Source organism: Poeciliopsis prolifica, unplaced genomic scaffold, assembly GCF_027474105.1.
Source record: "Poeciliopsis prolifica strain line A6 unplaced genomic scaffold, Auburn_PproV2 SCAFFOLD158, whole genome shotgun sequence".
Taxonomy (NCBI): domain Eukaryota; kingdom Metazoa; phylum Chordata; class Actinopteri; order Cyprinodontiformes; family Poeciliidae; genus Poeciliopsis; species Poeciliopsis prolifica.
In genome coordinates, this window is record NW_026562533.1 from 25,001 (window position 1) to 41,440 (window position 16,440).

Consider the following 16,440-nt stretch of genomic DNA (forward strand, 5'->3'; position numbering starts at 1 on the left):
TTCACTTTAGGTCCAGTTTTTTCTTTAATTCAATCAATCAACCCAACCAATCAATCACTAACCAGTCAACAATCAAAGATACTGAACTTCTGCCCGTTTTCCCTTCAGATGCCCAAAGATCTGGAGGTGCTGCTGAGGACGACGTATTTCGGAACCATCATGATGATGGTCAGCAGAACCAGAGATCCATCAGAACCAGTGGTTGTAACCCTCAGTAGTTCCTGATGTTCTTGATGTTGTTCCGTCAGAACCCAGCTCTGGTGGACGCACCGCTGTCCTTACAGCTTGCCGTCAACTCGCCTCCAAAAACCTCCATCAAAACGTCCGGGGCCACCGTTCTCATGACAGCCATCGTCAAGGTGATGGTTCTGCCCCCAGGCAAATCTCCGGTCCAGCTCAGCAGCATGACCATGGTACCGAACACACACCACTACTCTGATATTGGTGGATCCTCAGTCTGATTGGTTACAGCCCAGTAGAACTTCCAGTTTACTGGAGCGGGCTGAACAAGAATTTAAATGGTACTAGTTCAAAAACAACTATTTTCTCTTTCTGCAGGAAGCTAAGTTTAATGCAAAAGTTTCCATGAGAGGAAAACGTCTGGCTGTGCATGCTGATCTACGCAGGTAAAGGTTTCACTTCCACCCTTTAAACACACATCCTAGTTCGAGACTTGAACCGCAAACCCTTCCTGGTTCTGGACTCAAACTGAAGTCACATCTGGTTTAACACTTAGGCTGTTTCCCCCAATAGTCCAGAAAACTCAGTTTAAAAAGTTTTTAAAGTGAGAGAATAAACGTTGATTTGAAGCAGCTTCAGCTCTGAGCAGTGTTTCTATGGTCGACCCGGTTCCAGTGGAACCAGAACATCTGCTCCACCTCCAGCTGCTGAGTCCAACCAGCATGTTCCCCTCCTGGCCTGTGGGGGCGCTGCACCAACAACCACTGGAGGAAACGACACTAAAACCTCTGAAGACACCGAGAGCAACTTCCTGTTTCACCAGCTGAAACAAGATGGAGGCGTCAGAGTTTAGTGATTTCTCTTTAGTCTTTGGCTGAAGACCAGGAGCCATTTCTGCTGCTAGCGCTAGGCTAGCATGTTAGCTTTGATTGGATTTATCCAGAATGCCTTGCACTGTCGTCCACTTCCTGCTTTGGAGCGCTCTCTGGTCCGCTTGGCGTTCACATTCAAACTGAACCAGAGTTCACTTCAACCAACCCAGACTGAGGCGTGGAGGACCAAAGGTCAGAGGTCGATTAGCATTCTCAACTCACCAACCATACTGGACTTTGACTAGACAGATGGGCCAGAGTCGGGTTAAGGTGGACTGAATAGGCCTGGTGTGAACGATGCAGCCTTAATTCTGAAACCAGATCTTGGTCTACAGTCAAATTTTGCTCCAATGCCTCATTTCTGGATAGATCAGACATCTTTGTTGTCTTCCAGATTTAAGATCTTCTCCAACCAGTCAGCTCTGGAGTCTCTCGCTGTAAGTGTGTCTTTACTTCCTGGTTTCAATGCCTCCTGATGGACCCACAGAACCGGTTCTGACCATCTGTCTGTCTGCAGCTGATTCCTCTGCAGGCTCCTCTGAAGACCATGCTGCAGATGTCCGTGGTTCCTCTCATCAACAGTAAGAACCCGCTCCTTGTCTGGAACCAGAACTTCTGAGTTCCAGCACTGCTCTGAGTGGTTCTGTTCTGGTTCTGAGTCTAGACTGGACCAAGAGGGGAGTCCGGATCCCGCTGGCTGATGGGATGGATTTCATCGAGGAGGTGGTGGAGTATCACAATGTGTGTTCACCTCTGATGTTTGCAGAGTTTTACATCCGTTTGTTTAATCTTTAAAGGCGATGCTTCCTTTGACAGATCGGGACCGGTCTATGATCTATACAAAACATATTCATTACAGTTTTTGCACAAACTCAATCAGATTTTCTTCTGGTCAGCTCTGGATATTAAGCCTTTTTCAAAATGAGCTGTTTTAGGAGCTCTCTCTCTTTAAACGCAAATAAGCTGCTGCTGGCCACGCCCCCTCAATGGTTTCACTGCACAAGAACGGCTGCAAACGGATGCAATTATACAACCAAACATCTTTGAAAAGCATTAGTGGAACCTCCTGCACAACCAATGAGAATGCAGCTCTAAAGGGGTTCACTGGGGTTGCCAGGAAACAGGGCAGTACCTGCTGATTTGTGATGCTATATTCAGGAGGATTTTGTAACGGCAAATTTTCCAGACACTAAAAACAACTTATAATCAAAACCACCTCTGTATTTTGAAATTGCTTGGGGTGTTTGCAGAAGCAGACGAGACTCAAACGGAAGCACAAGAATGTGTAAATTTTGCATCACAGGTTTCCTTTAATAATGGTTTGGGGATGCGATGTGCAGCTGGTCTCCTGACCGGCGCAGCTGACGGCAGCAACCAATCATCAGGCTGCGTTGCTCCACAGGGTTTCATCATGATCGGAGCCAACCTGCACTTCAGCAAAGGCCTGAGGGAAATGATGGCAGGAAGCAGCGACATCCAGCCCACCACCAGCAACACCACCAGCACCGCTGTCTAAGCAGAACTGGACCAGGCAGCCAGAACATTATGACCACCTGCGACCACCTTTTACTCCCCAACACCTTGGAGCTGCCACTAGAGGGCACCACAGAGCCGAGGGCAGCTAAGCATTGGTACTGGTTCTGTGAAAGAATGTGAGGGAGCATGTTTAGCTCTGTGTGTGTGTGTGTGTGTGTGTGTGTGTGTGTGTGTGTGTGTGTGTGTGTGTGTGTGTGTGTGTGTGTGTGTGTGTGTGTGTGTGTGTGAACCACCAGAGGAGGCTAAACACAGACTGGACCGTGGAACCGAACCTTAGAAGCACAGACGTGTGGCCATAGTCTTCTGCTGACCTGATATAAATAGATGTAAATATCGACAGGCTGATGCAGCAGCTGCAGATTCAACAAGTTTTACTGACACAAACATAAACCTGCTTTCTGACATTTTCCAGTTCAATCATTGTATTTATGAGCCAAGCAGATCTTCCTCTGAATCTCAGCTGAACTGCAAGGAGACTAAAACATTAACATGTAACTGAACACCTGGAGGTTTTTATGCTGTTCCTTATAAATAAAACCTCTTTGATAAAAACTCACTGTTGTATTTACAAGTAGACTTGATGATGTCATAGTTCAACAATGTCAGAGTTTCTGCTTCAGGCTTCACAGCACGGCTGGAAGCTCAATTCCAGTTTCATCATGAATTCCATATTTTCTGTTGTGGTTTTTCAAGATACTGAAGACTAAATTTACTAACTAAATGACTAAATTTAGACCAGCGCCATTTAGTTTCGGGTCAGCCAGTGTTTTGGGGGAAAGCTGTGATCTGAACAGCTCATGTTGTTTATGATCGGCTGATGTAGGTTATTAATGTTTACAATTTAATTCCAACAAAACCCAAATAAACTCAAGATGCAGAACTGTTTAAAAGGACACGGAGCTGATGCTGTTTCTCACCATGGCGAGAAACACCAGATCTTGATTCACTGGTGTGGAGGCCAAGTTAATGTGAAGTAATATTCAGTTATTGTTAAAACATTTTGTTTAATATGTAATTTAATAAGTGAATTTATTGAAGTTTAGGAAGAATTATTAGTACTGCATGTAGCTAATTTGTAATGTTTTGTTGTCAATTAGTGTTTTATTTTAAGTTGTATGTTTATAGTTTAAGTGTTCATTTCGCAATTTATGCAAACGCGGTGTGGACGCTGTAGCGTTAACAAGGAGAAAGGAAAGGCGCTGCTAGTTTATCTACAGAGCCACACGGTTTTTCAAACATAGTTGTTTGTGAAGGTTAGATAAGATACAACTGCTCTTGTAAAGGAAATCTCACAAAACTGTGGAATAAATTTTTGTTTTGCATCCTTTTTTCGGAGCGCTGTGGAAGTTTTTATTTTCCTCTACAAACACGCGAGTGGATACAGCAAAGAAACCTTGTGGCAACACAACTGGCTTTTTCAAATCGATTTTAATTTAATTGATGAAAAAACTGGAAGCATTAATGAATCAATATTTTTGGCAACTACAACTATCAAGCAGGATCTTGGTAAGTTAGACCCAGATAGCTTAGCGCTAGCAAGTGTCAGGCAGCAAACTGCCCACATCCAGAAAACTATGGAGTTACATTAGTGTCACAATTATTCAATCAAAAAAATCATGTCAACAAAAAACAGATATGTGATCAAAACTTTTGGATTGAAAATAAAATGTTTCAAACAACAATTACAATTTTTTAAAACAACATAAAGAAGCTGACTTGGAGAAATATAGTTAGCCAAACACACCTGGCCGTTAAAAGTGACTCTTCGTTCCCTACCTGTCCGTGTCTGACTCAACACCTGCTGCTCTCAGGTTCTGATCGTCCAGCTGGAGGAATCGATCTGTTCAGGAAAACCTAAAGCCTGTCCTGCTTCAGCTGCTCTCTGCTGCTCAGAACTGGACTGGGGAAATAGGAGAACACCAATTTAATTTCATAGCATAACCCAGCAAAGGGCATATTCCATCTAATGCCAAATAAAACACAGTATAAGACACACAAATCAAACAATCAAAAAAGACAGAAATGATGTGAATATCCTCCTTCACCCTGTGATTACCAACTTGGTTTTTCAATTTGCATCTGGAAGAAAATATGTATTTCAGTTACATTCCCTCCGTCATCCACAGCCGATTATGTGCTTTTAAAATAAGTATCTGCAGTCACTTAACGTGTGGTTCACATTAACGTGGACCTAACATGGTGCAGCGATCCGCTGTGTTCCCACTTTAGCTTCAATGCTAGCTAACGCACACAGATGATTACACAACAGTTTTAACACGTTTTCTCCACATACATTCAGCATTTTCCATATTTAATGCCACTGACAGGTCAACGAATTCAACATAAAGACACGCTGTCATTTTATGAAGATTACTTACCGTCACATTCTGAGTCCCCTCACCGAGGCCCGCGGCGAGAGGCGACAGACCGCGGCGAGAGGCGACAGACCGCGGCGAGAGGCGACAGACCGCGGCGAGAGGCGACAGACCGCGGCGAGTGGCGACAGACCGCGGCGAGAGGCGACAGACCGCGGCGAGAGGCGACAGACCGCGGCGAGAGGCGACAGACCGCGGCGAGAGGCGACAGACCGCGGCGAGAGGCGACAGACCGCGGCGAGTGGCGACAGACCGCGGCGAGAGGCGACAGACCGCGGCGAGAGGCGACACACCGCGGCGAGAGGCGACAGACCGCGGCGAGTGGCGACAGACCGCGGCGAGAGGCGACAGACCGCGGCGAGAGGCGACAGACCGCGGCGAGAGGCGACAGACCGCGGCGAGTGGCGACAGACCGCGGCGAGAGGCGACAGACCGCGGCGAGTGGCGACAGACCGCGGCGAGAGGCGACAGACCGCGGCGAGAGGCGACAGACCGCGGCGAGAGGCGACAGACCGCGGCGAGAGGCGACAGACCGCGGCGAGTGGCGACAGACCGCGGCGAGAGGCGACAGACCGCGGCGAGAGGCGACAGACCGCGGCGAGACGGTAGCTCTCCAGGACTGGACTTGAGCTCCCCTGCTTTAAAGGGTCACCAGGCCAATTCCTTTTATAGATCAGTGCATGATGACTTCATGGCTGGTCAGGTCTACAGCTCTCCTCCTCACACCTGATGGGAAAGCTGGAGCAGGCCTGAAACCACTTCAGGTGCCGTGATTGGCTGAATGCTCTGTGACTGACTGTCACTCTAACCAATGGAGCAGCAAAGGTGGGATTAAGGGCGGTTTTACCCCAGGTTACATCTGAGGTGATTTTTATTTGATTGAATAATTGTGAAGCAACTTTAAGTCCCTAGAAAAGCAACTTGCTTTCATGCTTGGCTGAAGTTAGTCGTCTCTGAGCTTCTGCTCCAGGATTCCAGGATCTTCCAGGATCTTCCGGGATCTTCCAGGATCTTCCGTCACATCAGACTTGTGAATAAATACTGTCACTTTCTCATATTTGATGTTCCCTGGAAAATGTTCTGATATGTGCAGTTAAGTATTGCTGTTATTTACTGTAACAAATGAAGCTGGAATAAAAACATCTGAAGAAGAAGTGGGTGTTACAGGATCATTTTACAAAACTAAAGGATCAATTTAAAGTTGAACAGGAAGTGGGAACGTTTCAGGTTTCAGGCCTGCTGTCCAGAAACTCACTTTGAATTATTCTCACTTTTTTGTGACCCATGAGCTTAAATTCAGACTTTAATCCCAGTTGGTTGTGGACTGATCAGCTACAAGTAGCTTTTAAACCAGTCAGGTTTATAGAACAGAACATTTCAGCAAAGTGCTTCACATCATAAAAGCACGATGCGGTCATCGATTATGAAACAAGCCATGAACATTACATTTAGTCAATATGATCAAAATCATCAAAGTTCCAGTTTCTACTATCAAAGGCTAAAAGCCATTTGTCTTGTTATTTATTCCTCATTCATGACAGAAACACATTATTCTGGATCAAATCTATCCATCTCTAAGATGTTTTGGTGGCTCTGATGTAACATTATTAATATTACTGAATCATATTTAGAGCTTGATTATAAAACTAAACACAGCTGAGTCATGGCAACAATCCACCAACACGCTCTCTGCTCAGATTATTATTATTCATAGAAATTAAGTCAAAACAGACATTTCTGTTGATAGACCATTGGTCATTGATGAGTTATTGATCAGATCTAGAAGTTATTTCAGGTTCCGAACTGTCGGGTCGGGTCGGTTCCGTCGGGTCGGGTCGGTTCCGTCGGGTCGGGTCGGTTCCGTCGGGTCGGGTCGGTTCCGTCGGGTCGGGTCGGTTCCGTCGGATCGGTTCCGTCGGGTCGGTTCCGTCGGGTCGGTTCCGTCGGGTCGGGTCGGTTCCATCGGGTCGGGTCGGTTCCGTCGGGTCGGTTCCGTCGGGTCGGTTCCGTTGGGTCGGTTCCGTCGGGTCGGTTCCGTCGGGTCGGTTCCGTCGGGTCGGTTCCGTCGGGTCGGGTCGGTTCCATCGGGTCGGTTCTGCATCACTTGTCTCTGATGCCTTCATAACCATGGAAACCACACTTCCTGCCCGCAATCCGGCAGCCAAAGGCCAGCGCATCCTGCACGCTTCCTCCTGCAGGCAGAAACGTTAATGGATCAGAACCGGGCCGGATCAGAACCAGAGAACAGGCCAGCCGCCTCACCGTTGGACAGCGTGTGGAGGACGCCGGCGTTGAAGGTGTCTCCGGCTCCCAGCGTGTCCACCAGCGTCTCAGGAAACGCGTCGGAGTGGAGCAGCAGACCGTCAGGACCCAAAGCGTCCGCTCCTTTCTCAGCCCAGGCACAGATCAGGACAGCCCTGAGAGACAGACGGGTCAGAACCAGAACCGTCTGTGTCGTTCCTCTGACCTTTGCTCCCTCACCCCTTCTTCACTCGAGGGTAGAGTCCTTTCAGAGCCGCTTCAGCCGAGTCGAAGCCAAATTGACGAGCAACGTCTTTGCTTACAAACACCTGGAAAACAACCAGAACCCGATCAACGACGGGTCGGACCGGATCCGTCCGAACCTGGACGCTTCCGTACCACGTCTCCGTAGGGGAAGAGCTCGTACAGCGGCTCTCTGGTTTTCTCGATCTCCACAGAGACGCCGATCCTCTGATGGTCAGGAAGCTGGGCGTTAAACTTCTCCACCTGCAGGATCATCTTCACCTGTTCGCCAGGGTTTCGGCCCTGACCCAGCAGGAGAGCAGGAAAACCAGTAAACACCCAGGAAAACCAGTAAACACCCAGGAAAACCAGTAAACACCCAGGAAAACCAGTAAACACCCAGGAAAACCAGTAAACATCCAGTAAAACCAGTAAACACTCAGGAAAACCAGTAAACATCCAGTAAAACCAGTAAACACTCAGGAAAACCAGTAAACACCCAGTAAAACCAGTAAACACTCAGGAAAACCAGTAAACACCCAGGAAAACCAGTAAACACCCAGTAAAACCAGTAAACACCCAGTAAAACCAGTAAACACCCAGGAAAACCAGTAAACACTCAGGAAAACCAGTAAACACCCAGGAAAACCAGTAAACATCCAGTAAAACCAGTAAACACCCAGTAAAACCAGTAAACACCCAGGAAAACCAGTAAACACCCAGTAAAACCAGTAAACACTCAGGAAAACCAGTAAACACCCAGGAAAACCAGTAAACACCCAGGAAAACCAGTAAACACCCAGTAAAACCAGTAAACACCCAAAACCAGTAAACACCCAGGAAAACCAGTAAACACTCAGGAAAACCAGTAAACACTCAGGAAAACCAGTAAACACCCAGTAAAACCAGTAAACACTCAGGAAAACCAGTAAACACCCAGGAAAACCAGTAAACACCCAGTAAAACCAGTAAACACCCAGTAAAACCAGTAAACACCCAGTAAAACCAGTAAACACACAGTAAAACCAGTAAACATCCAGTAAAACCAGTAAACACCCAGGAAAACCAGTAAACACTCAGGAAAACCAGTAAACACCCAGTAAAACCAGTAAACACTCAGGAAAACCAGTAAACACCCAGTAAAACCAGTAAACACCCAGTAAAACCAGTAAACACTCAGTAAAACCAGTAAACACCCAGTAAAACCAGTAAACACCCAGGAAAACCAGTAAACACACAGTAAAACCAGTAAACATCCAGTAAAACCAGTAAACATCCAGTAAAACCAGTAAACACCCAGGAAAACCAGTAAACACCCAGTAAAACCAGTAAACACTCAGGAAAACCAGTAAACACTCAGGAAAACCAGTAAACACCCAGTAAAACCAGTAAACACCCAGTAAAACCAGTAAACACTCAGGAAAACCAGTAAACACTCAGGAAAACCAGTAAACACCCAGTAAAACCAGTAAACACCCAGTAAAACCAGTAAACCCAGGAAAACCAGTAAACACCCAGTAAAACCAGTAAACACTCAGGAAAACCAGTAAACACCCAGGAAAACCAGTAAACACTCAGTAAAACCAGTAAAACCAGTAAAACCAGTAAAACCAGTAAACACTCAGGAAAACCAGTAAACACCAGTAAAACCAGTAAACACTCAGGAAAACCAGTAAACACTCAGGAAAACCAGTAAACACCCAGTAAACCAGTAAACACTCAGGAAAACCAGTAAACACCCAGGAAAACCAGTAAACACCCAGGAAAACCAGTAAAACCAGTAAAACCAGTAAAACCAGTAAACACCCAGGAAAACCAGTAAACACCCAGTAAAACCAGTAAACACTCAGGAAAACCAGTAAACACTCAGGAAAACCAGTAAACACCCAGTAAAACCAGTAAACACCCAGTAAAACCAGTAAACACCCAGGAAAACCAGTAAACACCCAGTAAAACAGTAAACACTCAGGAAAACCAGTAAACACCCAGGAAAACCAGTAAACACTCAGTAAAACCAGTAAACACCAGTAAAACCAGTAAACACCCAGGAAAACCAGTAACACCCAGTAAAACCAGTAAACACTCAGGAAAACCAGTAAACACCCAGTAAAACCAGTAAACACCCAGTAAAACCAGTAAACACCCAGGAAAACCAGTAAACACTCAGTAAAACCAGTAAAACCAGTAAAACCAGTAAACACTCAGGAAAACCAGTAAACACCCAGTAAAACCAGTAAACACTCAGGAAAACCAGTAAACACTCAGGAAAACCAGTAAACACCCAGTAAAACCAGTAAACACCCAGTAAAACCAGTAAACACCCAGTAAAACCAGTAAACACCCAGGAAAACCAGTAAACACCCAGTAAAACCAGTAAACACTCAGGAAAACCAGTAAACACTCAGTAAAACCAGTAAACACTCAGGAAAACCAGTAAACACCCAGTAAACCAGTAAACACCCAGTAAACCAGTAAACACCCAGTAAAACCAGTAAACACCCAGTAAACCAGTAAACACCCAGGAAAACCAGTAAACACCCAGTAAAACCAGTAAACACTCAGGAAAACCAGTAAACACCCAGGAAAACCAGTAAACACTCAGTAAAACCAGTAAACCAGTAAACACTCAGGAAAACCAGTAAACACTCAGTAAAACCAGTAAAACCAGTAAAACCAGTAAAACCAGTAAACACTCAGGAAAACCAGTAAACACCCAGTAAAACCAGTAAACACCCAGTAAAACCAGTAAACACCCAGGAAAAACCAGTAAACACCCAGTAAAACCAGTAAACACTCAGGAAAACCAGTAAACACCCAGGAAAACCAGTAAACACTCAGTAAAACCAGTAAACACCCAGTAAAACCAGTAAACACTCAGGAAAACCAGTAAACACCAGGAAAACCAGTAAACACTCAGGAAAACCAGTAAACACCCAGTAAACCAGTAAACACCCAGTAAAACCAGTAAACACCCAGTAAAACCAGTAACACCCAGTAAACCAGTAAACACTCAGGAAAACCAGTAAACACCCAGTAAAACCAGTAAACACCAGTAAAACCAGTAAACACCCAGGAAAACCAGTAAACACTCAGTAAAACCAGTAAAACCAGTAAACCAGTAAACACTCAGGAAAACCAGTAAACACCCAGTAAAACCAGTAAACACTCAGGAAAACCAGTAAACACTCAGGAAAACCAGTAAACACCCAGTAAAACCAGTAAACACTCAGGAAAACCAGTAAACACTCAGTAAAACCAGTAAACACTCAGGAAAACCAGTAAACACCCAGTAAAACCAGTAAACACCAGTAAAACCAGTAAACACCCAGGAAAACCAGTAAACACCCAGGAAAACCAGTAAACACTCAGTAAAACCAGTAAAACCAGTAAACACCCAGGAAAACCAGTAAACACCCAGGAAAACCAGTAAACACCCAGTAAAACCAGTAAACACTCAGGAAAACCAGTAACACAGGAAAACCAGTAAACACTCAGTAAAACCAGTAAAACCAGTAAAACCAGTAAACACTCAGGAAAACCAGTAAACACTCAGTAAAACCAGTAAAACCAGTAAAACCAGTAAACACCCAGGAAAACCAGTAAACACTCAGTAAAACCAGTAAAACCAGTAAAACCAGTAAACACCCAGGAAAACCAGTAAACACTCAGTAAAACCAGTAAAACCAGTAAAACCAGTGTCAGCAGAAAAGACATTTCATTTGTCAGATCTATTAGAGAGAAGCGGTTCTGGCTCGTCGGATCTCACCGGGCCAGAACCAGTGGATAGGATGTTCTGCTACACTGGTGCAGAGTGGGACCACTGGTCTGGTTCTGGTTCTGGTTCCTCACCTCCCAGTGGATCCACTTGAACTGAGCCAGGTCGATTCTGGAAAAGTCCTCCGCCGTTACATCAGGAAGATCCCTGACAGACAGAACCAGGTTCAGTTCTCCAGAACCAGGACGGGTTCAGTCCAGAACCTCATCCAGTCCTTCAGGTCAAACCCGATTCTGGCCCGGTTCTGTTTGACCTGATGACCTTCATCGAGGAAGACGAGTTCAGCACAAACATCTACAATCACAAACATTGAAATTAAACTTTATGGATTTGAGTTTTCATCCCAAAATCGATTCGTCTGGATAAAGTGCAGATGGTTCTGATCCGGAAATCAAATTATTTTATACTTAAAATCAAAGTGACTCTTGAAGGAGTTTTTACAGTTTTCTGGTTATTATGAATGAATGTTATTCTCAGATCAGTGGCTGATTGATGAACATAAAAATGCATTAATTACTGAATTAAACCCAAACCACTGCAGACTTCCTACTGAACATCCGGTTCTGATCCGGTTCTGATTCTTTACACTGCAAAAACACAAAATCCAACCAAATATTTCAGTCTAGATTCTGTGAATATCTGAGCTCTAAACTAATTTACAGGAAGCGTTTCAGCAAGAAAAAGGAGTTTGTGTCAACAACACCAGCTTCACTGATTTCACTGAGACTATTTATTATCAGTGAAATAATCGCACCTTTTGACACCAGAACTGAGGAACTGTTGATCTTAAGCAAGTTCCTCTTACTGCAAAGTCACCTATAAGTTGGTTTTGTCTTTGTCAAATGGACAAAGACATTTCCACTAGAAAAGACAAATGTCTTGTTTTTTACAGTGTGAAACTGATGGACCAATGAGGCACTTAGAGCTGAATAAACTTTTTCACATCCACTTTGGGTTTCAGGCAGGTTTACACTCTGTTTTTCAGCTGTAACCTGATTATTTCCTGGTTCTGCTGATCCCGATCAGAACCAGGGACTCAGGAGTGACTTTCTGCTGCAGGCTGACTGGTTCTGTCAGGTTCTGATCTTTGAGCACTTTCTTGATCCATTACATCATCGCTGAGCTGGTCCTGGGCCTGGCAGACATGTTGGTTCTGCCATCCATCCATACTGGTGCTGCGGGTCAGAATCCCACACATGGACCGGATCGGGACGCTGAACTGGCTCCGACCCATCAGAGGAAACGTTCACGCAGCATGGATACGCCTCAATCCCAATCCGTCTTGGCGGTCTGAACGCTCCGGTCCCGATCTGGTCAGCCCCAAACAGCTGCAGTTGGTGCTCCGCTAAAGGCTGTTAGCGGTTAGCTTTCTGTTTATCATCTCCCTTCAACAGGTGACCATGCAGTTGCTCAACAACTTTAAAAACACATCCAGAGATGGCGGCCATCTTTACTGTGTAAACAAAGTGTTGCGGCGGCCATCTTTGCTGCCGTGGGCAGAGCGCTGCTGGGCGATGGCTACGTTCTCTTTCTGAACCTGAAGTTGAGTCTGCAGTGGATAAGATCAGATCATTTCCTCCTGATTTCTTCAACACGTGGAGCAGCGTTCACTAAACTCCCATCACCACAGACAGGGGGCCTCTTACGTATCGTAGAGGAGGACGGTTCGAGATCCGCTGGATGGACAAACCACGCAACATGCACTTGGAGTTTGACCTTTGACCTGCCAAGCAACTGCTGACACGTCAATGGCACGCTGCAAGAAGTCGGCCATGATGAAACTGAGAGACAGACAGGAAACATTAACATCTACTTCAAAATAAAAGCTCTGACAGAGGGCTGAACAGCAGGGGGCGCAACTTCTGCTATGACCGTGAAGCTGTAAAAACAGAGGCAATCAGTGACACACACACACACACACACACACACACACACACACACACCTGTTCATATGCAGGATGGTTCTGCTTCCTGTGCGGATGTTGCTGATGACCACGGAGGCCGGAGATACGCACTGAGCATGCTCAGAAACCAGAGACACGTCGATACCAAACTTCTGAAAATCCTCCAAAATAAAGCTACAGACAGGAAACTTTTCAGCACTTCAAAATAAAAGAATCAGGACAGGAAAAGGTTTCCTATAGGAAAGAGGAATTCAACAGAGGAAACAGTTTCAGTTTATTTCTACAGCATCACAACACAAGGCGACAAAGTCACTTCAATTCAATCCCAGTTATTAATGAACATCTAGTCATTTAGACCAGTAGGAGGCGACAGTGGAGAGGAAAACCTCCCTTTCAACAGGAAGAAACCTCCAGCAGAACCAGAACCAGGCTCAGTACCAGTAGCTATGGAGGTTTGAGAGACACAAGAAGAAGAATCAGAAGAACTGAACCAGGAGAACTTTCTGTGTCAATGAAAAGTAATCAGTTCATGTGAGCAGCTGCTTCATCTGGAAGAGAAACACCGTTAGCGCTGAGCCGGTTGTAAAAGCTGCAGGATAAACTAACAGGTAGAGTTAGTCAGTAGCTTTGTCCAGGAGAGATTCAGACTTTATGATTTTAAATTTTGTCATTATGCAGAAAGCACAACACAAATCATTTCAGTTCAACAAACAAAAGCAGACAACATAAGGCAGGGGAAGGTGGGTGCCTCAGGCTCCAGCTCTGAAGGAAGGTCCTGCCCTGAAAGTAAAGAAAACAAAAAGTTAACAATAACAGCAAATGATGCAAACTGGAAATCGTAGGAGAAAGTGAGAAGAAGCAGTTTGTACTCTGGCAGCTGGTAACAGCATGACTACAGAGACAACTCAGCATAACCCCAGTCGGACCAGCTTCATCTGAAGGGAAAGTTTTCATCTTGGGTTAGAAAGTATTCAGGCTGTCGCCTCTGCAAACTGGGAGCTGGGTCCACTCTACTGCCAGAACCTGCAGAACCTGCTGAACCTGCTGCACCTGCAGAACCTGCTGCACCTGCAGAACCTGCTGCACCTGCAGAACCTGCTGCACCTACAGAACCTGCTGCACCTGCAGTCTGGTACCAAAGGGTTCATGTAAAGCAAACATCTGGACCAATCATGTCTCTGACAGGAACATCCGGACGGACCAGAACATCCGGCTCCATCAGGTGTCTGATGGACCAGCAGTTGTATTAAATGTGCCAGTATGGCGTCCTTTGCCAGTATGGCGTCCTTTGCCTGATAACATTCAGAACTTCAGTAAATGAAAACTGGTCCAACACCAAGCGCAGAACCTGCAGGTCCTGATAAACCTGGCCAATGGCTTCCTACTGGTTTTAGTGGTGTAGCACAAGCCAAAGGACTGAACTCCATCAAGAGTGGACAGTTTAGTCCTTAAGTCCTGTCCTACGTGGGAACTGAACCGTCCCATTCCGCCCCCAACAGAGGACCAATCTGCAGATCCATCTGGGTCAGACAGCAGGAACGCTGACAGACCTGACCAAGCCTCTGGTGCCAATTTATTGATCTGTCCTGATGTTCCAGGGAATCACAGCCATGGCGGTAACGGACCAATCAGGAGGCTGGGTGGTGATCATCATTTCTCCAGTGAATCTGGCTGAGTGGATCAGACTCAGACCGAGCTGTGATTGGTCCGTTCTGTGGGTGATCTGGACGAACTGATACTCACTCCGCCACCGGCCCGGCAGCCAGCGAGCCCATGAAGGCGCACGGCGCCCCCAGCAGGGACAGAACCGTACACGAGTTTGAAGCGTTTCCTCCACGCTGCCACCGCTGCGACACACACCTGCAGAGACACCGCCATGTTGGTTAGAGACACCGCCATGTTGGTTAGAGACACCGCCATGTTGGTTAGAGACACCGCCATGTTGGTTAGAGACACCGCCATGTTGGTTAGAGACACCGCCATGTTGGTTAGAGACACCGCCATGTTGGTTAGAGACACCGCCATGTTGGTTAGAGACACCGCCATGTTGGTTAGAGACACCGCCATGTTGGTTAGAGACACCGCCATGTTGGTTAGAGACACCGCCATGTTGGTTAGAGACACGCCATGTTGGTTAGAGACACCGCCATGTTGGTTAGAGACACCGCCATGTTGGTTAGAGACACCGCCATGTTGGTTAGAGACACCGCCATGTTGGTTAGAGACACTGCCATGTTGGTTTTCAGGATTATCCTGTTAGCATCGGCTGCTTTTAGACAGATCACATTTACTCATTACAGAAGATTATTAGAGTAACATTTCATTTTTCCATGTTGGATTTTCAACATGAAAATCCAACATATTTCCGTTCCAGAAAAAACATTTATACCTTCATTTAAAGTGAAAATTTATCACATTCATGTGCAACAGCAGCTACGTTCAGAAATACATCTACTAACATGACAAATTAGAATATAGACCCAGTTAAACCATTAGACTCAGAACCTCCAGAACCACCAGAACCATCATCCGGTCCGGTTCTGACCCGGTCCTGAACCGGTCCTGACCCGGTCCTGACCCGGTCCTGACCCGGTCCTGAACCGGTCCTGACCCGGTCCTGACCCGGTCCTGACCCGGTCCTGACCCGGTTCTGACCTGGTGTCGGTCCTCCTCCGGGTATTCTTCCACCACGCTGATGACGTCCAGACAACCAGACCCACACACAGGATCTTCTTCTGGTCCGCCATGTTGCTTTCAGTTTGGACTTTGATGCGGACGCAGGTCATCATCAGATCAAAGTCACATTTTATGCTTCACTTCCTGTCGGTGGAGGCTACAAAATAAAAGTCCCACAGCTTCTGACTGCAAGGCAAAGAGCACAGTGAATGTCGTAAAGTACACGTTTCACTTCCTGTCACGTGATCTCTGAGCAACCTGTGAACTCAGAACTGCTCTGCTGCCCCTGCTGGACTGAGGCGGAATGAGAGGGCATCGGGTATTAACGGGGTTTCACAGAGAAACACGCAGAAACTTCGGAAAAGAACCTTGGTCAATATTTAAAAATCACCTGAAAATAAATAATAAAAACACATTTGAAACAAGTATGTAAGATGTGACAGAATGAATAAATCAATCAATCTTAAATAAATCAATGTTGTCCCTGCAGAGCGGAGCTTTTCTTCCATTCTCAGGTCTTTCAAGATAAAGTCCAGAAACTTTTCCTGAAATGCTTTGCTTAGCAGATGGAGAACTTCGTGATGGATTACATGGATACATGCGGTAGTGGCGCTTCTAAACCTGCAGGTACAAAGGAA

At 45.9% G+C, this 16,440-nt stretch overlaps 2 protein-coding genes across 2 annotated transcripts in view; one reads left to right on the top strand and one right to left on the bottom strand.

The window, feature by feature from the left end:
* LOC129356161 (phospholipid transfer protein-like) overlaps window positions 1–3,916 on the top strand; it is a 9,731-nt gene extending 5,815 nt beyond the window's left edge. Inside the window, exons 9-15 of the mRNA XM_055025766.1 lie at window positions 109–168; window positions 249–413; window positions 559–626; window positions 1,447–1,489; window positions 1,570–1,633; window positions 1,717–1,793; window positions 2,455–3,916. Coding sequence (XP_054881741.1) covers window positions 109–168; window positions 249–413; window positions 559–626; window positions 1,447–1,489; window positions 1,570–1,633; window positions 1,717–1,793; window positions 2,455–2,568 — 591 coding nt within the window. The 3' untranslated portion in view covers window positions 2,569–3,916. The remainder of the gene's footprint in view (window positions 1–108; window positions 169–248; window positions 414–558; window positions 627–1,446; window positions 1,490–1,569; window positions 1,634–1,716; window positions 1,794–2,454) is intronic.
* Window positions 3,917–7,016: 3,100 nt separating this feature from the next.
* Window positions 7,017–16,043, bottom strand: LOC129356162 (ketohexokinase-like). The gene is given in 9 exon segments (XM_055025767.1): window positions 7,017–7,155; window positions 7,226–7,380; window positions 7,445–7,533; window positions 7,604–7,750; window positions 11,297–11,369; window positions 12,869–13,003; window positions 14,870–14,986; window positions 15,771–15,837; window positions 15,840–16,043. Coding segments are annotated over 9 exon segments (951 nt in total). The 5' UTR covers window positions 15,916–16,043; the 3' UTR covers window positions 7,017–7,063.
* Window positions 16,044–16,440: the final 397 nt, after the last annotated feature.